This window comes from Rattus rattus, chromosome 8 (assembly GCF_011064425.1).
Source record: "Rattus rattus isolate New Zealand chromosome 8, Rrattus_CSIRO_v1, whole genome shotgun sequence".
NCBI classification, from domain to species: Eukaryota; Metazoa; Chordata; class Mammalia; order Rodentia; family Muridae; genus Rattus; species Rattus rattus.
In genome coordinates this window covers 100,758,777-100,786,700 of record NC_046161.1, presented here as the reverse complement: position 1 = coordinate 100,786,700, position 27,924 = coordinate 100,758,777, and the positions used below count along the sequence as shown (strand labels likewise).

The 27,924-nt window shown below is 40.8% G+C and overlaps 1 protein-coding gene across 1 annotated transcript in view; it reads right to left on the bottom strand.

Moving 5' to 3' along the window:
- Smarcc1 (SWI/SNF related, matrix associated, actin dependent regulator of chromatin subfamily c member 1) overlaps positions 1–27,924 on the bottom strand; it is a 101,503-nt gene that overhangs the window by 46,951 nt on the left and 26,628 nt on the right. The window contains exons 8-16 of the mRNA XM_032910749.1: positions 22,573–22,648; positions 19,861–19,986; positions 16,859–16,980; positions 14,366–14,490; positions 13,033–13,092; positions 9,101–9,138; positions 3,298–3,419; positions 2,707–2,778; positions 831–944 (exon numbers count right to left, since the gene is read on the bottom strand). Of these exons, the coding sequence (XP_032766640.1) occupies positions 831–944; positions 2,707–2,778; positions 3,298–3,419; positions 9,101–9,138; positions 13,033–13,092; positions 14,366–14,490; positions 16,859–16,980; positions 19,861–19,986; positions 22,573–22,648 (855 nt within the window). The remainder of the gene's footprint in view (positions 1–830; positions 945–2,706; positions 2,779–3,297; positions 3,420–9,100; positions 9,139–13,032; positions 13,093–14,365; positions 14,491–16,858; positions 16,981–19,860; positions 19,987–22,572; positions 22,649–27,924) is intronic.

Here is a 27,924-nt window from a genome sequence, read left to right as displayed (position 1 = left end):
ACTTTTTAAAATTACAATTGACTCAGTTTCATCTGTGAACCCCCAACTGTGTAGTGAAGAATCAAAACAGAAAGAAGAAAAGATGTTCTCTGCAGACTGCGAACAGCCAACTATCTTTGTACTGTTTTAGGGAGGATGCACATCCTGAAAACAATGTCGAATAATGAATATGGGGTTATTTCTACTTTTGCGGTGTTACTACTATGAGGTGGTCGTACTATGAAGCTCTGGCACCTCACTATGAGGAACAGGGTGTCCTCGACAACACAAACCTCTGCTTGCCTATCACCCGAGGGCTAGGATTAAAGGCATATACCACCATGGCCATCAAATAATAGTTCCTTTATTACAAAAATAAAGAACAAATTCCTGTTTCATGACGAAAAACTGATTCTCTGACCCAATACAGAAAAGGAAATCCAAATTTAAATTGTTCTGGAATGATATACATACTCCCACCCAAATCCCTTATCATTGTCTAATCTGACCATAAAAGATATAACCTAGGAAACAAAGATTACAACAATGAGTATTAAAATACAGAACCCTCTCAGTAGGATGAAGAGCACCCAGTTCAATTGGTCAGGTAGGAAGGTGAGCTTTTAAAAGTTCAGGTCTGTCCCCCAACAGTCATGTCATGCTGGTCCCAAATGACTCTAGTACCTGCTCCAGGAGACTTGATGTACTCCTCCAGATTTTAAGCTTACCCTTGGTACATATGATTCAAGTAAATAAAAATAACAAAAACCTTAAATACAAACTTAGCAAGATATAAAATGGCAATACATCTTTAAGTACCTAGAATACAGGATTGAAGTCAAACATTTTACCTCATCACAGCACACACATCTCCAGTCAGGTTTCGCCGACAAGCAGTACTGGTTAAATATTCTTGAGGATTTAGACGGTATGTATCAATCATAAAATTTCGATATGCCAAGTATCTAAAATACAAGGATAAAATTTATAATTAGACATGCATCTTTGGATAAAATATTACCAAAACCAAACTAAAAAATGTTTGACAATCATAGAACACCCCCCCCAAAACATATGTGACAACATTGAATTGTTGTCACCTAATATTAACAATTCAAATAAATTCAGAACCAGTAAAATGCAAAGCAAGTATATTGCACATTGAAACAGCATAAGGTAAGTTGAACATTTGTCTGTGGTTGCTAAGCAGTGTTCTGCAAAGTAGCTCACCTAATACTCCAAATGACTCTACAAAATAAAGCCCATCTTTCCGTTACTCAAGAAAACTGACACACAAAGCACTTAAAGAGCTGCCTTGGACTGAGGGCTGGACAGTGGTCTGTGGTCTCTGTCTCTGGATACTCTCACTTCTCACCAATGAACTTGGCTCTGACACAGCAATGTGCCTTAGTCAGACTAATGACCACAGAGATCAAATGCAGGATAAGTCAAAAGCGTAAAGGAAACTTCGGAAAACTGCTTCCATGTCACGGCAGCATCTATAGCATACTGGAACATTCCTGCCACAAATGCTTTCTACAACTCAGGAGTGTTAAGGATCATGACATCTACCAACAATTATTTTTAACAACAAGCAAAAGAAAAGTCTGAGAAGATACAAGGGCAGACAAAAATGATTCAAGTTACAAGATGAAAAAGGTGAAAACAGAAAAGTCTAACTTTAAAGAGACGCTTCCCCAGTCTGGATGTAGGGACTGCAAAGCAACACTGTCATTAGGAGATAAGCTGGTGCTATCTCGGACATCGAGACAGAATCACAAATCAACATGGAGAATGAGAATGTGCTTCATGTTGCCCATGCGCTGCTATGTACCCTACGTGGAACACTATTATAGTCAGTTCTCCTCTAAAACAGGGTAACTACTAAACAAAATTATTTTGGCACTACACGCAGAAACGGAAATAGATTACCATTCCCTGAAAGGACAGTGGTGGAGTTCTAGCCTAACCCAATCTACATAGCAAGACCCTATTTTACAAAATAAAAAGGGAACCAAACAATAAATACATAAATATATATAACAATACGTCAAAAGTAGACAGATATACATCCTGATGAGCAAACTCCTAAGTTATTTCCAATTATAAAACAAAGGCAAATGTTTTAGAGAATTTAACTCAGTTCAAATGCAATGGAATAATCCTATACACAATAAGCTTGTAATTAATAATTTATCATGAGGATAAAGATTTTCTCCCTACCACATCATTATATGAGACTTCAAATCCTAACACACATAGAAATAATTAAAAGCTATTATGAGAAACCTCCAGTAAACACCATTTATTACATTTAATATTTAAGTGCTAGGATTGACACACACATCATCTGAAGTTTAGAAAGAAAAAAGCCTAAAAATTACCTTGAAGTTAAGATGGTACAAAAATAAGTAATTTTTGAGTAGCACTCACTATTTGTAAATTAAAAGAAATAAAAAGCAGTAACCACCACGTAGCAACTGTGTTTGAAGAATCAGGAAAGGGATGAAGACCAGAGGTTAAAAGGACTTGCTGCTGGTCTTGCAGATGGCCCAGGTTTGCTCATACCCTTCCATAGCTTCAAGAGAGCCAGTGCCCTCTTTTGGCTTTTGCAGGCACTGCACACGCGCAGTTCACATACACATGTAGGCAAAACACTTACACATCAAACTAAACCAACAAATCCATGCTATGAACATAAAAAGGTTTATAAAACACTGGGCTCACATTTCAGGAGTCTTGGATTTGTTTTTTCCATTAAAAAACTCGGGAAGCGCACGCCGTTCAATCACATGAATACTGAAAGAAAAGAGGGGAACAGATTCTCTTAATCAACTAAACAATTTGTACAGGGCACACTGGTTCAGATCTGTAATACCCACAACTGAGAGTCATGACTGAGAGAGCCTGCTGTTGGTTAGCATGGAGTATAGCACAAGACCCAGTGTCAAAGCAACAAACTAATGTGGACAGTAACATTTATAAATGTCAGCACTCATTTTCATAACACTAGGACAGTAAAACAGGTGAAATGAAAGGGGTTTTTTGGAAACTGGATAGCAAAACCTCGCCTAATAACTACAAGAGGATGATGATGTTCCTGCAACCCCCAAAAGGATCACGACTCACAGGGTGAGCACCATGCATGGTAAAAGGAATAAACATGCAAAGCAACAGCACGGTAAGAAGAATATGTTTGAAACAGTAATGTCCATGTTGCTTATGAAGGAGACTGGAAGAGGGTAAAAGCACAGCTGAGGAGAAGGCGAGTGTTTCCACCCCTCTGGTACCAGGTTTTGGGGGAAAAAGCCCACTCACCAATTATAATCAAACCAGGAAGCGTAGCTGGGAATAATGATGTGATTGGTCTGTTCTGTCACATTGTCTTCACCTGGGTCAGCTGAACGACTCGGATCACCTTTGCTGGGATCTTCATCTTCCTGTTAAAAAACAAAAGTGTTGTTCACAGAGAGAACAGACAAATCACATACCTGATATAGTTCAAAGAAGGTAGTGGATCCAATCTAAAGGATAAGGAAACAATTCTCAAGCATAGACATTTCTGATTTCTAAGGGTATAAAAGTGGTGAACTGACAACAGACTATATTTTTCCTTTATCAAAATAATAGAATGCTCAAATTATCTAATAACAGGATAATTATCATATAACAGATCCACTGTTTCACTCAAGAATTGATACATGTATCAAAACTTTCTTCACAAGAGCTTTTCAATTTTTTAATAGTAATTTTAAGCACATGCAGTGTCTAGCATTGTGAGAGAAGTTTTGAGTGGTGCTAAGAAGCAAACCTGAATCCTCTGGAAGAGCAGCCAGTGCTCTTAACCCCTTAGGTGACTCTGAAGTCCTTCACAAAAGTAATCATAATTGTGACCATACAGTTTCACAATCAAAAATCTCAACTACAAGTTTTCACATTATTTACAAAAGGGTAAGGAGACTAACAGAGCACAAAGATTGCTTTCATCCCGAATACTAAACCTAAGTACCTACCACGAGCCCTATATATACCTTAACTCATTCATTCCTCATAACGAAGCAAGAGTTAAAGGACCTATACTAGAGTTACATGGCTATTAAAAAGGAGTTTTGTGATGGGTGAGGTGGTACACATCTGTAATCCGGTACATGTGAAGACACAGACAGGAGGATCTGAGGTGAGGCTAGCCTTATTTACACAGCGAATTCAAGGACAACTAGGGTTACCATGGCAAGGCCCCACATGGGAGAAGAGACCCACTGGCCCAACCTTTCCTCTCACAACCGCATGCACTAATACTACAGCCATAGCCTGTGTTACAGACTTAGATCCTATTCCAATCCCACCACAGTTTAACACGATGTTAACTGCCTTATCAAGTTTACTGATATCTCTTCTCAAAGCAAAGCTGATCAGACTACACGTTATAAATTATTATCACATTTGCAGGTGTCTTATAATTACTGCGCTTTATTTCCTTTTTGGGTACTTTGTGACATTAGATTCCTTCTCTTTATGGGAGCAGAAGGTGTGAAGGTCGGAGTAACTGTGGCGCCGGTTGGTCTACCTTTACGTGGGTTTGGGAGATTGTAGAGCAGCTGCTTTGATTAGCTAAGCCACCTGACAAGCAATTTCCAACGCGATAGCTGAAACATTCAGAAAAGAGCTTAAAGCTTCTGAATATACCTCATTAGCATAAGTGGTTTTTAAATCAAGAATATTACAGATTACTGGGGTGGAAGAAAGAAGAGTATCTTAGAATCCCAGAACATAGGATGCAGAGGATATTTTTGAATTTGATAACATTACTACACAGAACTCTGTTACTATGATCTACACAGTAAATTCTAGGACAATTATCAACTTTCATTTACTAATAAATGTGTAAATATTTATATAGACGCTGTGTATGTGTGCAGGTACGTAAGCACAAAGCTGACATCAAGTGTTTTCCACTATCAGTGTGTAGCTGACCCTTGAGACAGGGTCTGGGAATGAACCTGGAATGTCCTGCTCTGCAGTAAGCTTTGTGGAATGAAGAATCCCTGTTGTGGTTTGCCCTGGAGTTACCTGTATTTTGATGCTAATTCCACTGCCCCAAGGACAGCTGCCTAGTCACACACTCAGAACTCTGGGGACTTCACCAGAACCTTCTCCCCATTGAATTTGTAAAGTACAGGTGAGGGGCAGGTACAGGACAGAAGGAGGCCTGTCATTGGAGAAGGAAGGATGGGCGGGAGAGAAGTTTGAAGGAAGAGGAGGAGACTAGGACAGGAAGGAGGAAAGAGTGTGAGGGGAGAAGCCATGGCAGGTGGTGTTAAGATTCTGCTCTGTGTATTTACAGGTTGTTATCAATGTTCTTAAGGGATGGATGGTACTGGGCTTTGTATGTTTAAGTGGGCAATTATATCTTACCAATTGGGTCAAAGATTATTGTGTTGTGTGTTCTTTTATGTGAGGGTTTGAGTGTAGGAAAGCGTGCGTCCGCCAAGATATCTAGCAGATATCTTGGGGCGGCACGGACCTGGGGGTGGGGGGGAGAGAACTATACTCTTTTCTATTTTATATAATTTTACAACAACAAATCCCCACTCCTCCAACCCCAGACAGAACTAGAGCAGCACTGAACTGCAGGTCCCACTGCTGCCTCACGGGGAGGCTCTGCTATGAGTGCTGGGGATCTGAACTCAGGGCCTTATGCCTAAGTCTCGGTTACTTCACAAACTGAGCCATCTCCTCAGCTCCCTACTTACAGTTTTTAAAGGTGTAAAATGTTTTTCTACTAAGAAATATTTTGAATTGTTTTCAGAGACTGATTTCTTAACCTTAATTTGACCAAATTTTCCTATGCCATAGTACTTAACATTAAGATCTGTTGCCAGAACTTATCAGTATATTCCTTAAAATGAATTTTTTGGGATGGTCAGAAGGCTCAGTGAGTAAAAGGATTTCTCTCTAAACCTGGCAACCTGAGTTCAACTCTACAAAGTGACTGTAACAATTTGTCCTGTGGGCTGGAGAGGTGGCTCAGTGGTTAAGAGCACTGACTGCTCTTCCAGAGGTCCTGAGTTCAATTCCCAGCAACCACATGGTGGCTCACAACCATCTGTAATGGGATCCAACACCCTGGGGGTGTGTCTGAAGACAGCTACAGTGTACTCATATACAATAAATAAATCTTTTTAAAAAATTGACCTCTGAACTTATTATGAAAGCTACATGTGACGGGGTTGGGGATTTAGCTCAGTGGTAGAGCGCTTGCCTAGCAAGCGCAAGGCCCTGGGTTCAGTCCCCAGCTCCAAAAAAAAAAGAAAAAAAAAAAAAAAAAAGAAAAGTATACATGTGTTTGAGGTACCCACAAAAAAAAGGTAAACTAAGATCAATTTCTAGGGGCTGGAGAGATGGCTCAATGGTTAAGAGCATTGACTGCCATTCCAGAGGTCCTGTGTTCAAATCCCAGCACACACATGGTGGCTCACAACCATCTGTAATGAAATCCAATGCCCTCTTCCAATGTGTCTGAACAGTGTACTCATATACAAGATCAATTTCTAAACAGGTGAAATGTGTAAGGGAGTGGTGCATTAAATAAACCTTTTATTCTAGCATCCAGGAAACAGTGTATCGCTGTTAGAGGCCAACCTGGTCCACAGAGTGAATTTCAGGACAGTCAGGTTGTTACAAAGAGAAACCATGTCTTAAAAAACAAAAATAAGTAAAAGAATGGAATTTGACGTAAAAGCATGAAGCACTGGAGAGCACTGGAATGCTGGAGAAATAACAATTATTCATTAACAAAGCTCATTCCTTAAAATAAGGAATCTAACAAAAACTATTCTCAGTATCAATCTGCTTACAGTTAGGTTGATTAAAGTATGTCTGCTGAATCAATGAAGACCTAAGTTCTTTTACTTGGAGCAAAGCAAAGCAAAGCAAAAAACGCCTGCCACCAAGAGTTTGAGTCCTAGAAGCCTTATTGTGGAAAGAGAGAATCTTTTCATGAACGTTGTTCTCTAATCTACATACACATATGATATGGCAAACATGAGTATACACAGGCAGAAAATGTAATAAAAAATTAGTATTTCCTGAAGAAAAGCCCATTATTGCAATAATTCCAAACAGAAAACAAGTTTATTGAAGTACGCACTGATTTTTTTTTTGGAGGGGGGCGAGGTCTTTCACCATATAAGCCTGGATGTTCTTGAACCTTAGTATGTACACCAGGCTAGCCCTGACTCTGCCAAGAACAGCATGTATCTAATTCTTAAATTTAAGTTACATGAGCTTGGTATGGTAATATCACCTAGAAAACCTGTGATCAGGACACAGAGATGGGAGGAGTTCAATGAAAGCCTGGCCACACAGAGAATGAGAAAAGCCCACAATACACAAGACTCTATCTTTAAAACCAAACCCTATTGTGCCTTTAATCCCAGCACTTGGAAGGCAGACAGACTGGGATCTCTGTGAGTTGATGGATACCCCAGTATACAGTGAATTTCAGGACCACGAGGGCCATGTAGAGGCAATGCCTCAGAACACAAACCAACTCACCAACCACCCAATGCATACAAACAACCCATCTACCAAACAGTTAGCTTCACTGTTGTGACTCTTTAAAATCTTCCCAAAATGCGTAAAACGAAAATATGTAAGTTAAACATTACTCTGCAATATTTCTGTTACAAATAGATTTAGCAAGAAATTTGCAATCTAACTGTACTTATTGCCAGGAATGGTGGCACATGGCTTTAACCACTGCAACTTGTAGAAGCAGATAAAACTCTTACGAGTTCCAGGCTAGCCAGGGATGAAAGGTGAAATGTTATCTCAAAAAAGTCAAAAGGTGATAAAACATTATTATAACCATTAGCAGCTAAAGCTACAAGTGTGACTAAAAGCAAACCCATCTGCTTTATTTTTTAAAAAGAAGCAGCCAGCTCTCCGTCTCATCTGATGCTTTCAGGATCACATGACCAATGAACTGATGAAAGGAAAGCAGGAACTTAGCAGTGGAGGCGAGAGAGAGGCCTCAGCGGTGTAAGGCGCCTGGTAATATTACAGAAAACCAACGCTTGGTGACAGCGCCCCTGTCAGGTAGCTCACAACAAACCCCAAAGGTCAAATGCCTTCTCCTGGCCTCCATGAGCAACTGCACACAATACAGCATATACTCAGGCGTGAGCAAGGTTAACAGGAGACAAACAGTTGCCCTTAGCTGCAATCTATACTGCACCCTTACAGACAGAAAGGTGACAAAAATCAAGGCCAGGCATGCTGTGCTACTAATCCGAACTGACAGGTACACCACCACCAACACAGTCAACTATGATTGATACTTTGTAAATAGGGAACTAAAAATTGTATGGAACTAAAAATTACACCTTATGATCTTGGAAAAAATACTAAGGCTGTTGTCAGTAAGATTTCTGACTAAGAAATACAAGTATTGCCAGATGTTGGTGGCCCTGGTGGCAGAGGCTGGCGGATCTGAGAGTACAAGGCCAACCTGTTCTACAAAGCAAGTTCAAAAGCCGGGGCTACATGAACAAGCATTGTCTCCAAAAACAAAGCAAAACAAAACAAAACAAAACCACAACAGCCCCCCTCCCAAAACAAAATTACCTCTCAATACAATTATTATCAGGGAGTATGAAATTTAACTGGATGTCTGGGTTTGACAGTTAATGAGCAATCCTAGCATCCTGAAAGTCAGCCATGAGGTTCAAGGCAAACAGGACAAGTTTTAAACTCATGATGGGGAGTGACGGTGAGGGACAGGGGATGGGAGAGGGGGCAAAACCCCAAACCAAAACAATCTGGGTACAGTAGTGTAGGCACATGGTTAATCTACTCAGATCAGACAAGATGATGACCGGACTAGGGACCAGGTGATAGGTGCCTAGAACATATACGAGCCCCTCAGGTACAGTGAGCAGCAGTGCAGTGATGACAGCAGTCAGGAGGGACAGGCGGGGGGATCAACAGTTCAAGGACATCCTGGGACATAGGTCAGTCAGTGTGAGGTAATCTGAACCCATATAATTCTGCTTCTGCTCAGTGCACATGACTCAGTGCAAAAGCATCTTCTCTCATCTCAGAATAAATAAACTTTTACCTTTCCTCCTGTTGTAACGGCTTCTTCATCCTGCTCATCTGCAAAATGAAAACAATTTGTTTTAATAATCACTCACTGCTATTAGAGTTATGCAGAAAGTTTCTGTTACAAAACTGGTACCAAACAGAGAAAATAAATAGGTCATTAATAAAACAAATGCACAATGAAGAAATGGTCACTTTTACAAATGCATGAGGTAAGGTGATACCACCCTTTAAACAAATGCTAAGTTCATAATTTCTAAGGTTATAATAAGTGTCACAACAGAAATCGTACCAATAACGAGAATAGTGTCATAATAGAGATCTTATTGATAACAAGATCTTGTAAGAGATTTGAATGAAGTCTCCTAAGGATGGGTAGAGTAAAAGTATCAACAACTAAATGAGGTAAGGTGGCCCAGGTCTGTAATCCCAGCATAACAGAAGAGTTGGGAAGATTCTAAGTTTGAGGCCAGTCTGGACTACCCAGCAACAAACAGTACCTGCCCACTGACAAGAGCAGCTCTATGGCCTAAGAGTTGATTAGGGAGAATAAGAAAAACCTATGGAAATGCACTTAGGGAAACGAGGAGATGGCTCTGCAGCAGAGCACTCTGTGTTACTGCACAGGGCCTAGGTTCAGGGCCTAGCACCAGATACTGGAACACAACTATGAATCCACCCTTTTCTAACCTCCGTGGGCACTGCATATACATGGTCTCTACAAATACATGCAGTCAAAACTCTCATCAACAGAAAAAATTTTTTTTTCTTTTTTTTAAATTTTAAGCTAAGCCAAAAGGTGGTGATGTACACATTTAATGAAGCACTTGGGAAAAAAAAGACAGAAAGATCTCGAGTTCCAGGCCAGGTTCATCTATGAGCAACAAACAGCAATGAAATCATATATGAAATCCCTTAAATAAAAATGACAATAAAATGTAAAAAGGAAATTCACAAAAATATCTGATGTAGCCGGGCATGGCAACTCACACCTTTAACACAAGAAAAGGGAAACAGAAGCTGGGCAATCTCTTCTGAGTTCAAACCGGCCAACAAAATGAAATCCAGGTGACTCAGGGACAACAGGGACACCCTGTCTCAAAAAAACAAAACAAAAAACCCACACTCAACAACATCATCAAAACAAATAAGAGTGAAGTGATGACAGCACACACCCTTATTCCCAGCACTGGGGCGGCAGAAGAGGGATCTCTTCGTTCCAGGCCAGCCTGGTCTACAGAGCTAGTCCAGGGCTAAAGAAAAAACACTGTCTCAAGGGGGAAAAAAAAGCTGATGTCACAAAGAACACACACACCAAGTCTCTGAAATTAAACATGCCCTATAGATAGTAAAGCCAACCAACACTGACTCACAACAGTGCACCGTAACAACATGAATCACTGATGAAACGCAACAGAACCAACTAATATTAAAATACAATCTAGTCTCCACGTCAATTCAGAAAAAAATTATCATTCTAACCAGAACATTTACTTCTCTAGTAAAACAGAGCAAAGCAGTTTAATACTCAAGTATATAACGACTAAAATCCAGAAGATACCTAGGCAATACAGAAATGAACATCCCTGACCTGCAATAAGTAACAGGGGATTCAGGATGAATAATTATGATCTAAAGTACACACACACACACACACACACACACACACACACACACACACACACACACACACAAGAACTCACACACATTCAGACACACACACACCCCACACACACACTCCACACACACACAAAAGAAAGGAAAGAAAAAAGGGAGGAGAGAAAAGTGTGTTATCAGTTCTAAACTGGCAAAGCCAATCTCTGTCTAGATGCTGCTACAATAATAGTGTAAAAATGCAATTTCAGCTTGGTGTGCAGTTCAGTGGCACAGTACATGCCTCGAATGCACTTGGGTCCACCCATCCCCGCCCCTCCCAAGAAACCTAAGCTTTCCATTGCTGACACACGGGAGTGACTAAAAGGCGTCTGACGCTGACAGAGACTGACATCCTTATCTTGGATCCTAATTAATGCTGTTCAAAAACTGTACTATGGTTCTCTGAGAGGGCAAACCACTCCACTTTGCTTTGTTTTTTCTTTTTTCCAAGCCCTCAAGCATAAAAGGAATATAGAAATTTATTTAACTACAAAGCAGAAGGGAACTAAATAGCTAAGAACTCTGAAGACAAACACACACTGGAGGGGTGGGAGAGACGGTTCAGTGGTTAAGAGGATTCAGAGGTCTCGGGTTGTACTCAACTACACTGCAGCTTACAACAGTCGGTAATTCGGGTCCCAGGGAATCTGACAGGCTCTCTTTACATCTGAGAGCTTTGCACACAAGGTGCACAGACATACATTCAGCCATGCATTCATACACATCAATAAAAATAATTAAACGAGAAAAATAAGACTTGACGGGTCACAATGCCCTCGTTGTCAGGGCTCGAACTACAACTCAGACAGAAATGAAACAGGACAGCCACATTCAAAGACATAACTCTCCACTGGAGAGCAATGGCACCTTCAGCCAAGTGCAGTGGGATGTCCTAATTCAAGTATAAAACATGTACTAAGAAAGTTAGGGTAATCATGTTACTATTTCTTTTCAGTTAATGTGTTCAGAGCCTTTAGGATCTTCTCTTCACATAGGAACCTCTAGTATGTATGCTCTGGCATAAAGATTTATGTCAGTCTCATATGGCAGCCATACCTTTAATCACAGAGCTCAGGAGGCAAAGTTAGGCAGATCTCTGAGCTTGAGGCCTGCTGTCCTACATTGTGAGTTTCAGGACAGCCAGGGTTACACAGAGAAACCCTGACTCAAAAGAAGCAAGCAAACAGAACACCTGCTAGGGCGTATGGTTCACACTTTAACCATAGCAACGGGCACAGTTTCAGGCCAACCTGGTATACATAGTGAGTTCCAAGCCACCCAGAAATACATAGACACCATGACTCAAGACAAACAAACAAATAAACAAACAAAACTACGAAAATAAATTATAAGTTCCCATCATTGTTTAGCAGAATTTCACAGTGAAGAACATCCATTGGTATAACCTTCCATATTGTCCATTCAACGGGAAGAAGTAAAAGCCTACTTACACTAGGTTTTCTTTTTCTGGCCTTTGAATAAGCAATTATCAGTTATGAATGAGAAAAATTAATATATGGAAGGCAAAAATAACAACTGAGATCTAATAATAACATCTAAGTCAACTAGAATCATTGTCAAAATATGTGTTTATCTTATTTGATTTGCTGTCATTAGAAATGCTCTTTTTAAACGTTAGACATTAAGATAGAACCATGTACCACTGTGGAGTTGGCCAAGAAATATAGCATGAAAAGATGAAATAAAAAAAGGCAGGGGAGGGGGGTTGGGGATTTAGACCAGTGGTAAAGAGCTGGCCTAGGAAGTAAAAGACCCAGGGAAAAAAAAAAAAAAAAAAAAAAAAGGGGAGGTCTAGATGGCTCAGGCGTTAAGAGCACTGACTGCTCTTCCAGAGGTCCAGAGTTCAATTCCCAGCAACCACATGGTGGCTCACAACCATCTGTAATGGGATCTGATGCCCTCTTATCAGGTGTGTCTAAAAACAGCTATAGTGTACCAACATAAAAGAAATAAATCTTTAAAAAAAAAGGCAGGGGAAAGGGGTCCACTGCCAGCCACACTCAGGGTCAAACACCCACCCACCCCCAGTTCTGAAAAAACAGTGGAATCCCAAAGGCCGTCTTCTGCCTCAAAACCTGAACTGCCACACTTATTCCTGCAGGTACGTCATATCCACAATAATTAAGAGCATTAAACCATGCAGCACAGAAGGCAATTGGGCAGTCTTGAAGAGCAGTAAACAAAGCAAATGAAAGTAACTACACGAAGTCAAGACCAGTATTTAAGGAACTGACAGTCAGGAGAGAAAGCATTCGTATCTGTTGTCTTTACCTAGATCTGCCACCGTGCCTCCTTTAACTGGTGTGTTTTCACTGTCCTTCTTTGGGTTTACTAGAAAGGGAAAAAACACCAGAATCAAGTGTTAGAAGAAACTCACACTGATTTTAAGACTACAGAGAGAGAGGCTACTCAGCTAAGGGCAAAGTGGATTAGGATAACTCCAATCCCAAAGGATCGGATACCCGCTTCTGGCTTCCTAAGGCCTGTGTGGTGTACATCATGTAGACAAAATATCCATTAACATACACTAAACAACATTGAAGATGACAAGAACATGACAGAACCTGAATAAAACATGGATGCATATCACAAGCCAATGTGGCCCCATCCTCACCCTTTATGTAAAACCTCAAGACATTAGACCACCTGCCCGACTGACAATCACTCAAACAGCAGTGTGATCCTATTCCACAAATGTGGGGAATTAACTGGTAAACAATGGGGATGGGGTTGGAGAGAATGCAATAAACCGTCTCTTCTTGAAAAATTATGTTTAATAAACATTAGGTCTATCACCTTTTTCTGGTACTATTTTCTGCTTTTAAAAAAAATGTTGGGGGCTGGAGAGATGGCTCAGCGGTTAAGAGCACTGACTGCTCTTCCCGAGGTCCTGAGTTCAATTCCCAGCAACCACATGGTGGCTCACAGCCATCTGTAATGGAATTTGATGCCCTCTCCTGGTGTGTCTGAAGACAGCGACAGTGTATATAATAAATAAATCTAATTTTAAAAAAGTGGGGGTTGAGAGTGAGCCTAAATGTCACATGCACTAGGCAAGCACTCTCCTCTCAGCGCTTACTCCATCTCTTATTTCTAGTTTTCAAAACAAGCATGGACATCAGGCTCCCTCACGTTCAGAATAATTGCTGCCTAAGACCCCCAGAACTTGGATTATATAGACTGACACCACCATAAACAGGGTAATATAAAATGTATGGACCTGTTTGACTGGTGTGTCTACTCAATAAAGAAATCACAGACATACACACAAACCACAACATGAGCCATAAGTAAAATGAGAAAGTAAGAATTTTTAAAAACCGATACAATGAAGGGAAAATCTATTAATACTGGAAAGTTAAGAACTATGTGTTATGGTGTTGTAGTAGAAGCCTTTAATCCCAGCACAGCACTCAGGAGGTAGAGACGGACACAGCCAATTCTGAGTTTCAGGCTAGTCTGTGTCTACATGTAAGTTTCAGGACAGCCAGGGCTGAGAGATGCTATTTCAAAAAAATAAAAAAAACAGTATACTCAGAAATGACTTTACTCGTTTTTATGTGAAGTGATAGCCAATACCAGGTCTGATGAAAAGAATACCAACCGTTCTTCGGGAGAAGCACTTCCTCTATGTTGGGTACAGGGGTTGGGTCTTCCATGTCCTTGGTAAGATCTTCCTGCTCATCCTCGTCCTTCTGATTTCGACGCTTCCCATAGAGACTAGCTTGTCTGATACATATGGGACAGAAAAAGGCCAATTAGAGATACTTTTAGCAAAATGTCTCATGTTATAGCTAAACTATTATTTATACTCTGAAACACTTTAAAAAAAAAGAAATAATCAAGCAAATTAGACACTTGACTCAAGCAACATCAAATGAGCTTCAAACTCTAGTGACTGGGACATAAAATAGGACAGTCACTACTGTTCACACGAGGAGTCTGAGGTAGTGTAGTGAAAGGATTCCTGCTAAGGAGATCCAGCGCTCACTCAGCCTGCACGGGATAAAATGGAAATGCACTGTAAGACATGGACAACTCTACTTTCTTGAGGTATCGTTTTGAGTTCTAAAAGCTAAAAAGTCCTCATGTTCCTTACGAAAAATGCCATCGCTTTTTCTGAATAGTTACCATTTGTAAAAGTAACATTATGGTTGAATGTTAAAGACAAAGGGGGCATACAAAGTGATACAAACAAACAAAAAAATCAGGGTGTGTTGGCCTGTGACTGTAACTGAAGCCCTCAGGAGGGCGGGTAGAAGAACTCTGCATGGACTACTAGCCACCTCAGGAACACACACAAGTTAAGAAAAGTACCAAGGAGAAGCCAGGCAGTGCTGACAATGCCTTTAATCCACCACTTTGTAAGAGGAAGGAGAATGTGAGTTCAAGGCAAGCCTGATTTCCTAAGGAAGTCCAGCCCTGGGGGGTGGGGTGGAGGGCTTATATACAAAGAAACTGTTTTAAAAAAAAGAAAAAGTAGCAAGGAAATCCATAACAGGAAGGAAGAGGGGAGACCCTGGGCATGAAGGAGTGCTCCTTACTACTTTGCTCAACCAGCACTCTTGTGACACCCAGGACTATCTAGTCCACAGTGAGTTGAGCCCTCCCACATCAGTCATCAAGAAATCAAACAAGGCTGGCTCCACAGGGTAGGAACATTTTCTTCTTCTCAAAGAAAACTAGCTCGTTTCCGGCAGAGGCAGGTAGATGCTTTTGAGTGTGAGGCCAGTCTGTTTACATAGTGAGGTACAGGACAGATAGGACTACATAGAGACACTGACTCAAAATAGATGAACAAACAAACAAAACCAAAAACGTAACAAAGGATCTGCTGGGTGGTGGTGGCTCATGTCCTTTAAGGAAGAGGCAGGCAAATCTGTGAGTTCCAAGCCAGCCTGGCCTTCGGAGTGAGTCGCAGAATGTACAAAGAATAACCATCTCAAATCACTCCCAACATACCTGTCACAAAACATAACAAAACAAACAAAACAGAAAAACACTATCAACAACAACCAAGCAAACAAAATAGGCTGGATGGGGGAAAGGTGAGGAGGGACAAGGAGAGAAGTCACGGAGGAGAGAAAACGGAAGCTGACGTTAAGATTCCACGCTGTACATTTACAGGTTGTTATGAATGTTCTTAAGGGATGGATGTGTACAGGGCTTTGTATGTTTAGGTGGGCAATTATATCTTATCAGTTGGGTCAAAGATTATTGTACTGTGTGTCCTTCTATGTGATGGTTTGAGTGTAGAAAAGTGTGTGGCGGCTGGAGACACTGGGCCGCCATGAAGTTGGGGTGTGTGTTTCTGGCATGGAAGCCTGCCTTGGGAACTAGGTAGGTAGAGAGATTGCCGCCAGGCTCAGAGAGAGGCCTTCAGCAGTGTGAAATGGGATGGAGCAGAGCGGGTGAGAGGCTTTGCTGACTGAGATTAAGATATCTAGCAGATATCTTGGCTTTAATCCCAGCATTCAAGAGGCAGAGGTAGGTAGATCTGAGTTTAAGGACAGTCAGAGCTACATAAAAAACCCTGTCTTGAAAAACAAAACAAAAAACATACAAAGAACAAACAAAATAAACAAATGTATATGTTAAAGTAGGCAAGTCTGAAATTATCAAATATCTATTTATAATAACAGAATTCTCCAACTATGAATATAACCTTCAGGCATTGTATAAAACATTAAAGTTTTGTTTTATGTTATCAGTAATCTATTCAATTACAAATCCAAATTGTTACTACAAGACTGCTGGGTATGCTTCAGGCTTGTCAGAACAACAACAGTTCAACAGTTAGAGCTTCTGACTCTTCTGTCAGGTCAATCACAAATGGGAGAGGTGATCAAATCCAACAGAGACAGTAACTGTGTGTCTTGGAATTGAGCTCAGGCTATACTAGAACATGTTTTTCTGGAGTAAGTCAGCCTCAAAGCTGAAGCAGTATCACCCCTGCCTCCTAAATGGCAAGACGACAGGCGTGTGGCGGGCGCCACACACGGCTCAGGACGAGGTTCCTGGCACACCTTACTTCATACCATTTCAACATTACTTACCAACAAGGGAAATAGCTGTATTCAAGGAATCCTTATCTTACCCTTTCTTCCCACTCTTCTTCCGGGACTCTGTGGTTGTGGGAGGAGGAGGAGAAGGGGAATGCTTCCTCTTGCGAGCATTGGCGGATGATTTCCTATCTCTCCTTTCTGGACTTCTGACTGGCTAGGAAGAAGAAAATGAAGATAAGTATTAGGCAACTTTCTCAATTCCTCAGTTTCTACAAACCCCTGTCCAAAGGTGACCTTCCACATATTACCAAGTCTCCTGCATCAGAGCAAATGAAGTAACAAATTAAGCACCAACTACCAGCAATGAAGAAATATTCCTGACCACAGAGGTCAGCCATGCTCGACCTGTACGGCGTGATCCCTTTGGGGGTTTTAAGAAGCTCTTAATAGGGGTTCCCTAAGATCTTCAAAAACAGACAACTTTATATTACAATACATGACAAAACACGTAAAACATTAAACACTAGTACTATTGGAGTTAGGAAGGAGCAACAAATATAATTTTATGGATGGGGTCACCATAACACAAAAAGAGAAAGCATATTAAATGGCCACAGGGTTGAGAACTTTTACCCTAGCAACACAGCAAAACTGAAATTTGTCTCAGATGGGAAAACATTTCAGTAACTACGAATATACAAAACATGCTACTGACATAAGAAATTACAACCTCAAATGATGCTAACACAAGTGGCATTTATAAAATATCCCAACTGCTTCAGGGAAGAGGGTGTTGGCACCTTTAAACCTGACACTTAGGTTGCAGGACAATCTCTAAGTTCAAGGCCAGTCTGGTCTACGGAGTGAGTCCAAGAACAGCCAGGGATACACAGAAAAAACTATTTGGAAAAAAATAAAACAAACAAACTAAAAAACCCCAAATATTTTCAAATAATTAAAAATAAATAAAATATTGCGATATACAGTGTGAGAAAGATGTTTTAGTATTAAGAGCACAGATGTAAAAACATGAAATCTTGGGGCTGGAGAGATGGCTCAGAGGTTAAGAGCCCCGACTGCTCTTCCAGAGGTCCTGAGTTCGATTCCCAGCAACCACATGGTGGCTCACAACCATCTGTAATGGGATCCGATGCCCTCTTCTGGTGTGTCTGAAGACAGCTACAGTGTACTTCTACATGAAATAAATAAATCTTTAAAAAAAATGTTTATTTAAAAAAAAACATAAATCTCTTTATTTTCAGTTAATGGTTTAACATATACACATTCACATACATATATACATAAATATAAATACCAAAGAAAACAAAACGAAAAGGACCAAGCCAAGCTTGGTGAAATATACTTTGTGTTCCCAGCTCTGGGAAGGCTGAGGTTGGTACCACCAGTTCCTGTTACGTTAAAGACTATACAGCAAACACTTACTTAAAATAAACAACAAAAAAACAAAACAGAAAGGAAGTTTAAAGAGCAATATAAATTTAGATGTAATAAATGAAAATGATCTTAAAATCTTAGATCTCTTCATGGAACTGCCACAAACCTTCAACAGTTACAAAAGGCGATCTTCTTGATCGAGTTTCTTACTCTAGTGACACATGTAGCCAAAAAGTTGTGAGGTTTTGTTTGTAGAGACAGGTCCTGTTTTGTAACCGTAGCCAGCCTGAAATTGCTATGCAGACCAGGCTGGCTTCAAAATCACACAGACCTATCTGCCTGCCTTGGCACTGAGAGCGGGGATTCACAGCATGCACCACCATTCCTGGCACAAACACTGCCTTTTATGGTATCATGAGTAAATAGCCAAAACTTAAACTTCATTTAATCAAAAAAATTTTAGGATAGAATAAAAAGTAATATGTTTCATTGTGGTATCTTCTTACAAATAAGGATTTGGGTTCATAGTAATAAAAACATTAAATGCTAAATCCCCTATTTTCAGAAAACATTACAGCACTGTAATTCTCAAAATTTTTTTTAAAAGATTTATTTATTTAATGTATGTGAGTACACCATAGCTGTCTTCAGACACACCAGAAGAGGGCACTGGATCCTATTATAGGTGGTTGTGAGACACCATATGGTTGCTGGGAATTGAACTCAGGACGTCTGGAAGAATAGTCAGTGCTCTTAACCGCTGAGCCATCTCTTTCCCCCTCAAAGTATTTTAAGACCAGTATTTTGTAGTGTTGTATTTACACTGAAGTTACTATAGTATTAACTAAAGACATTGGTTTTCCTAAGAAAAACTGGTAGATAAGTTAAGCTATCATGTGGCATTATTTAAAAACATGAAAGTTATTATTACCTTATTGACTAAATTTAAAAATGCATTTAAAAATTAAAACAAGGGCTGGAGAGATGGCTCAGTGGTTAAAAAGCACTGGCTGCTCTTCCAAAGGTTCTGAGTTCAAATCCCAGCAACCACATGATGGCTCATGACCATCTGTAATAGGATCCAGTGCCCTCTTCTGGTGTGTCTGAAGACAGCTACAGTGTACCCACATACATGAAATAAATGAACCTTTAAAAAAAAAAAAAAACGAAAAACAAGGGCTAGTATCCACATGGCAGCTCACTGTCTGTAGCTTTAGTTCCAGAGGATCTAGCATCTAGCATTCTCACATAGACATATATGTAGGCAAACACCAATGCACATAAAATAAAAATAATTAAAAAACAAAAAACAAGAGCAGGTGAGACAAGACAGTGGTGAGGAACACTAGTTGTTCCAACGTTTGATTCCCAGCACTCATTAGTCTGACAACCACAGATACCATACATGCTCAGTGTATACATACACTCATAACACCCATACGCGTTAACAATTAATATAAAAAGTTAAAACTTCTATCTACCGGGGAAAGAAAATCAGCTATAGAATTAGCATACCACTTGGTCCACTAAGGTTTCACTCTTCTCTCTAGTAAGATGCTAATAGATGGTTAAGTCACTGAATGACTTGTACATGCACATCTTAGGTGAGCACCCTCAGGAGTATGTTTCAGATTATCAAGAAAATATTTAGAAAAAGCAAAAGCAACCAGTGGTTAAGAAATAGCGCCACGTTAAATACCTCTTCATTCTTTGTTGAAATTCGTTGACGAAAACTCACTGGCTTTCTGTTCTCATCCACTTCATAATCCTCTTCATTCATCCATTCATTGAAAACATCAGTGTCCAAAATCCATTTCACATGAACCTAATAAAACCATATCAAATGGGCACAGTTATGATTCGGCATTGGACACATACCTCCTCTTAGTCACACCTCTAAAGGCAGAGGGGAGTGGGCAGAGAGTGCTTAGATGCAATGAAATGAGGCGCAAGCTAGCAATTACAACTATAAAGCTTCCTTCAACACTGAAAATAACCTGTGATATGTCAGCCAATAGAAGCCAAGATGGGCTGGTTTCAGGCACTTTCCCTGCAGAGAGAAGTATCTAACTACTCTTCATACACAGACCAGTATGATCCCAAAGTTCAACTTGGGGGACCAGTGAATGTATTAGGCCTGCTTAAAGAGCATGGGTGTTGCAAAAAAGCTATACCACCAAACCACTACTATGTAAGAATGCCCTTCTGATCTTGTAGTCTATATTCTCTAGAATCACGAGGACACATGCAATTATGGCAGAATTACATACAGAAAGCCAGGAGATACAAAAAGCCCAGCGAGAATCTAGGTGAAGGTCCAGTGAACCTCCCTGACACTCGTCTATAATGAAACGACAACAGTCAAGTGACCTGATCTTGGAGGTGGGTAGCAAGTAGTCACAGCTAAAGGATGGCTGCCGTGCTCGAAAGACAGTGTAACCCAGCAAAATTGCTTGATAATGTAAGACCCATATTGGTTGTTTTGTTTATTAATTATCTTGTTTTTACAGACAGAGTCTCACTAGGTAGCACTGGCTGGTCTAGAATTCTGAACGTCCCAGCTTCCTCAGAGTCAGAGCTCCCCCTGCCTCTGCCTCATGCGTGCTGGGACTAACTGTTCAGTCTTTTAAGTAGGGAAGAGGGAAGAAGATGACAGAGTGAGGGAGGAACCACAGCAGACCTGCAGATCATCAGCAAAGCCTAAAACTCTGAAGGCACAGCTCATGTCAAAAGGCCTCTGCCCAGAGTTGGGGGAAGGTACTTAAACTGAGAGACTAACACTGATGACAATGACAGTAGCCTTGCAAAAAATGGGGATGTCAAAGGGACTGGGCACAAAACGCTATTGCTGTAGGTGCTAGAAAGACCAGAAAAATGTGCATACATTATGCACACTATACACACTATATAAACTACACATACACAATATAGGGAACATACTATACATTTAAAAATACTGTTTTTTAAGATCAAGTTTGTTTTAGTTGTTGTTTTGTCAGGCAGGGTTTCTGCGTATAACCTGGCTATTCTGGGATGTTTTCTATAGCCTAGGTTAGCCTCCAACTCAGATCCACTCGCCCAAGTGAGGGGATTAAAGGTGTGTGTCAAAGGTCTGCGTCACCACATCCAGTCCCTCAGGTTGTAGTTTTTTAAAAAGCTCATTTTGCTCTACTAATTAAAAGCATAGAAATTAAAGAAATTAAAATTAAAACTTTTTTTTTCTTTTTTTCTCGGAGCTGGGGACCAAACCCAGGGCCTTGCGCTTGACCCAGGGCTAAATCCCCAACCCCAAATTAAAACTTTCTTAAGAAAATTTTTTCTGGGGCTGGAGAAAAGGCTCAGCAGTTAAGAGCCCTGGTTGTTCTTCCAGAGATCCTGTGCTCAGTTCCCAGCACCAATCACAGTGCTCAAGACATCTGTGATCAGACCCGAAGCCCTCTTTGGCCAGCAGGGCAAACATGAAGACAGAGCTCTCAAACATTAAAGAAAGAAAGAAATCTTAAAAAAGGGTTTTTTTCCCTGGGAAAAGGTCAGCAATGAACATCATTAGCTGTTTACAAACAAAAGTCTGGCTCACTACAACCTTTAAAGGACATCTCTTACCAGGTGGTGGTGGTGCTCACCTTTAATCCCAGAACTCAGGAGGCACAGGCAGGTGGATTTCTATGAGTTCGAGGCCAGTCTGGTCTACAGAGGGGAGTTCCAGGACACCACAGGCTACCGTGTATGAATAAAACAGAAAAAATAAAACAAAGATTTCATCTTGGATTATAGTTCCAGAGTGTAGTATGTTGGTAACGGTGGCGAAGGAATGGCATTGTCGAGACCTTCCTTACAGGTGAACCTCACACCCCCATTTCTCACACTCTGGCTCGGGTCTGGGTTCTTCTGAAGCACTGCACACATTGACACCCACGACCTTACTAAAATGTCATCAGGATCACAGATATGTTCTTGAGTTGAGGACATTAAAGGGACATCTTAGACAACACAGTTGTATGTGATGCGGGCTTCCTCTCGGATACTCATGGGAAGGAGGCAAGGTGACCATTACTAAAGCAAAGCCAGCAGTGACTGCAGAGTCGTCTCGGAGACAGCACAAGCCAGACTGGCGAGAGCTTTCAAAAAACAAATTAATTTATTGCAGAGAATGACAACCAGTGTGTAAAAATAGTTCATCTGTACTATTTATTTATGTGTATTATTATGGGTATTTTGCCTAATCAAATGTGTATGCATCATGTGTGCCTAGTAACACATTTCCCAGGACGGGCCTCTCTACATGGCTGTTGTCTTGGAACTCAGGACGTAGACCATGCTGGCCTTGAATCCAGAGATCTACCCTCTTCTGTCTCCTAAGAACAACCACTATGCCCAGGCAAGAATAATTTCTTTTGTACAGATCCATTACCTTCCATGGCTTTTCTGGGATTGGTGCATCTTCAATTTCAGCATCAACATCATTACTATGGACCCATGTGTCATAGCTATAAAGCAAATTAAACAAACAAACAAATTAGAGCCAAGTCTACTGATTAGAAAGACTATTCAAGCACTAAGGATATGTATTACAAATATTATTAGAAAAAATTTTTAGTAAATCGATGGGCCAGAATCATGGGTAAAAGATTTGCCACACAAGCCTAACAAACTGAGTTCAATTCCTAGAACTCATGAGTAGGAGAACTGACTTTATAGAGTGTCCTTTGACCTCCACACATGTGCCATGGAATGAGTGCACCTACTCTCACACTCACATTATATATACACACAGTAACAGTGCTTTAAAAAATACACCTGTTTCATTACTGTCAATAAGACTAAACCAAGGGCTGGAGAGAAAACTGTTTCTTCCAGAGGTCATGAGTTCAACCAAACATGGTGGCTCACAACCATCTGTAAAGAGATTGATGCCCTCTTCTGGTGTATTGAAGATAGCTACAATGTACTTATATATAATAAATAAATAAATCTTTAAAAAAAAAAAAAAAAAAAAAAAAAACTAAACCAAACCAAAACCTGCCTGAATTAGTTAAAAAGAATTCTAAATAGATGTTGCCCATTGCTCAAAACAACCCCTGAAAACTCAGCCTTCTTGTCTGTGCTATCATCAGAATTTGTTTTCCCTCACACCCAGCACTCAGCCTTCAGCTACAGCTAGCTAGCTTGTAGTTTCGGCCATATTAAACATCATAATTAACTCAAACATCACACTTTCATATTCAAGAACTTAGGAAGACTGTTCAGAAAAATTCTCTTGGTGATCTCATTCAGGTTTTCAAAGTTCCATTTTTTAAGTATTACATCTGTACCCTAAGGAAATCTGAAACTTGACATCCAACAGGCAGTTCTACGTCCCTAGCTCATGTGTGGTAACTGTTCCACAGCAAGCACACTCAGGTTCCACGTGTGCCCTCAAAGTATGTTGAGCGTCAACCCCCAATCCCTCCACAATCATTTCCTACCCTGCCCACTGCTTTCCCAAGAACTGAGCTGTTCACATACCAAGAGAAGGGTCTTTTCAAAAAGTTAGCACAACATTCTACAATTCAAAAATTTCTGGGGTTGGGGATTTAGCTCAGTGGTAGAGCGCTTGCCTAGCAAGCGCAAGGCCCTGGGTTCGGTCCCCAGCTCTGAAAAAAAGAAAAAAGAAAAAGAAAAAAGAAAAAAAATTTCTAATGACTCTGAGCAGGTTATTTTTTGTTTTAAGACGATCTGACAGCAGCAAGTGTCAATGAGGGATCCTCAATTGAGAAAAATCCTCCATCAGACTGGCATATCGGCAGGTTGACAACATGCTCTGTTGATTGGTAATTAATGTAGAAGGCCTAGCCTACGGTGGCTGGTAGCACCACTGGCAGGCAGGTCTGGGCCATGCGACAAAGCAGGCTGCCAGGAGCCAGCATTCCCCCTTGGTCTCCACTTCAGTTTCTACCTCCCTGTTCCCACTCTGGCTTCACCTTCAATCATGGAACCACATAAACATCTCCCCTGCCAAGCTGCTTTTGGCCAAGAATATAATCTCCAAGGATAGCAATATAAAGAAACTAGGACAGACTCTATACTACTAAGATTAAAATCAAAGTCCTCACAAAAACATTGGCTTCAGGGTTTCTACTGCCATGATGAAAACAACAAGACCAAAAAGCAAGTTGGGGAAGGGAGAATTTATTCAGCTTAGACTTCCAGGTCAGAGCTTATCATTAGAGGAAGTCAGGGTAGGAACTCAAGAAGGGCTGGAACCTGGATGCAGGAGCTGACCCAGAGGGTGCTGCTGCCTGGCTTGCTTTTCATGGCGCGCTCAGCCTGCTAACTGACAGAACACAGGACTGCGGGGCCAGGATGGCATCACCCACAGCAGCCTGCACTCTTCCACACTGACTGATCACTACTGGAAAACACTGCCTTCACCTGGGTCTCAGGGAGACACTCCTCAACAAAGCTCTCCCTCTGCTGACTCCAGCTTGTGTCAAGTTGATAGATAAAGGGTCTCACAATCTGGACTTCCTCTAGGCTCCCCGTATTGTCTTCTCACTTCTCTCTAAGGTAATAGGATTCAGTGGCATCTCTGACATACGCCACTAAGTCAGAATGCACTTCGTGTCTGATGCTCCCTACAGCCTGGAATGTTCACCAATGTCACAATGTCCACAGAAATCATCTCTGCTCCCATCTCCTACTCAATATCCTCCAATCAGCAAGCAGCAATCCAGCACTACAAGCATTAAAACAATTCCAAAAATTATAAATATAAGTGTCCTGTACATGAAAAGATTGTTAAAGTTACTATACTGTTCAATAAATTCACAACACCAATAAGTTTGATCTTACATGACATAAACCAGAAAACCAAAGAGACACTAGATCAAGTATTTGTATGATAACGATTATTGTGGATTAAGCTCAAAAGTATCAGGAACCAGCAGCTCTCTACATGTGTAGTGCTTTTGTGTATATGCATGCACACAGACATCCACACATCTCATAAATTTGCTTACCAGTTAAATGTAAGATTCGGGGGTGGGGTGGGAACTTTTGGTCAATCAATGTACCAAGCAAAGATTACCATGATGAGGGGGAAAGTAGTTTTATATTCTTTCAAAGTATTATATAAATGTATCAGGGGGCAGGCCATAGTTATTAACAAAAATGAAAAAGAAATCAAGTCCAGAAAGAAGGACCTGCACCATTTCCTACACTAACAAGCTAGATGCTCTGTGACTCTGCTAGGCAGGAATTCTGGGAAAACAACTTATGGAAGTTTTTTTTTCTTTTTCTTTTGGCTCATGGCTTTAAGAGTCCAGTACACAATCACATGGATGGAATGACAGAGGTCAAAGCAGCTGGAATGTGTAATAGAGGCTTGTTCACAAGGACACAGACAGGATTAAATCTCAGATCCAAGTCCATAAGAACTGTCAATCCTATAGTTATATAGTTTGCCATAAATTTGAGGCTCAATCTAGGTGGTCAAAGCATACATTCTTTTCTCTGATAGCTACACTGGAATTTAAAGGCTTTTTTAGAAAAGAGGTGGCATTTGCTTGAGATGGCTCAGTGGTTAAGAGTGGTTTCCAGAGGTTCTGAGTTCAATTCTCATCAACCACATGGTGGCTCACAAACATTTTGTAATGGTATATGATTCCCTCTTCTGGTGTGCATGAAAACAGTGTACTCATATACATAAAATAAGTAAACCCTTTAAGAAAAGGTGGAGGTGGCAGCATAAGCTGGAGAAATGGCTCAGTGGTTAAAAATACTGTTTGCCCAGGAGAACCAAATTCAAATTCTACCATTCATATGGTACCTCACAAATGGTACCTCGCAACTGTCTATAACTCCAAGATCTGATCCTCTCACACAGAGAAACATGTAGGCAAACCGTCAATGCACACAAAATAAAAATAAATTTAAAAGAAAGTGATAGCCCATGCCTTTAATCCCAGCACTCAGGAGACTAATCTGAGTTTGAGGCCAGTCTGGTTGACAGAGTGAGTTCCAGGATAGCCAGGGCTTAAAAAGAGAAACCCTGTCTCAAAACAAACAAACAAGGTGGAGTGAGGTACATCAACTTGTAAGTACTTAATGAAAAGAAGTAACTCAAATGTTAAAGTTATCAATTATAGTTCATAATAGGTACAATGCCAATCTTACTTCATTAATTCAAACTGTATTAAAAGACAGCACATGTACAAGCACAGTGGCATCCCAGCACTTAGAAGACTAAAGCAGAAAAAACTGAGTTCAAGGTTGGTCTGGGCTATATATGGATATACATTCTTATTTTTTTTTAAAGATTTTTATTTATTATAAATATGAGTACACTGTAGCTGTCTTCAGACACACCATAAGAAGGCATCAGACCGGGGTTGGGGATTTGGCACAGTGGTAGAGCGCTTACCTAGGAAGCGCAAGGTCCTGGGTTCGGTCCACAGCCCAGAAAAAAAAAAAAAAGAAGGCATCAGACCACATTACAGATGGTTGTGAACCACCATGTGGTTGCTGGGATTTGAACTCAGGACCTCTGGAAGAGCAGTTGGTACTCTCAACCACTGAGCCATCTCTCCAGCCCTACATTCTTATTTTTTAAAGACTTATTTATTTCATGTATGTGAGTACACTGTCGTTCTCTTCAGCCACACCAGAACAGGACATCGGATCCCATTACAGATGGTTGTGATCCACCATGTGGTTGCTGGGATTTGAACTCAGGACCTCTGGAAGAGCCGTCAGTGCTCTTAACCGCTGAGCCACTTCTCCAGCCCCTAGACACACATTCTTAAAATTTAATAGAACTAATGACACATTGTCTTCAATTACAAATGTAAAAATGCCAGATGCAATGATACATGACTGTTGTACTAGGCACTTGGGAGACGGAAGGGAAATACCGTCTGTCAAGACCAGGCAGTAACAAAGACAAAAGGTGAAACAGAGAAAGTAGGAAAGAGGAGACACCAAGGGCACAGGGGTTCAGTCCCAGAAGTTCTAGAGCTCAGGCATAAGGACCACTAATTCAAAGCTTATATGCATAAAGAGATTCTACCTCAAACCAAAACCAAAAAGTCAGTGGATGAAGAGGTAAACAGAAATGTAATTTCTGACAAGAAAAACATCAGGATTAGACATAATTTTATTCATAATACTTAACATGCATAGTTTTTGAAAAGATCAAAACTCATTTGTCATAAACATTAGGGAGAAAATCATCTTTAAAAAAAATACTAGGGGTTGGGGATTTAGCTCAGTGGTAGAGCGCTTGCCTAGCAAGCACAAGGCCCTGGGTTCGGTCCCCAGCTCCGAAAAAAAGAAAAAAGAAAAAAAAAGAATAAAAGGATCAAAAAAAATACTAATGGCATAAGAGTAGGAGAGCCTGCCATGGCGTAAATGTGCTCATTCCCTCACCGTCTGAGACAAGGAGAGAGCTGGGCCTGTCCTTTCTGGTGACAGCAAGCCCAACACTTCACTGGACAGCACAGAAGAGCTGGCCCTGATGGTGTGAAGCCAAGGGAGTAGGCGCAAGAGTGCTAGCCCGCTCTGACAGTGAGAGAACCAGTTGGGCAGTGCTGGAGAGCTCGCCCTCATGGTGTGGTGACTATTCAGCCACCACCCAGGTTGGGATGCAGGGCTTTGAGTTGACCCACCCCACCTTATCTACACAATATATGAACTACTGCAGAATGTGAAGGGGGCAGTCCAGCAGATCCAAAGCTACAGATCCCTACGACACCTGACAGGGGTCCCTGTGAGGATCCATACTGAG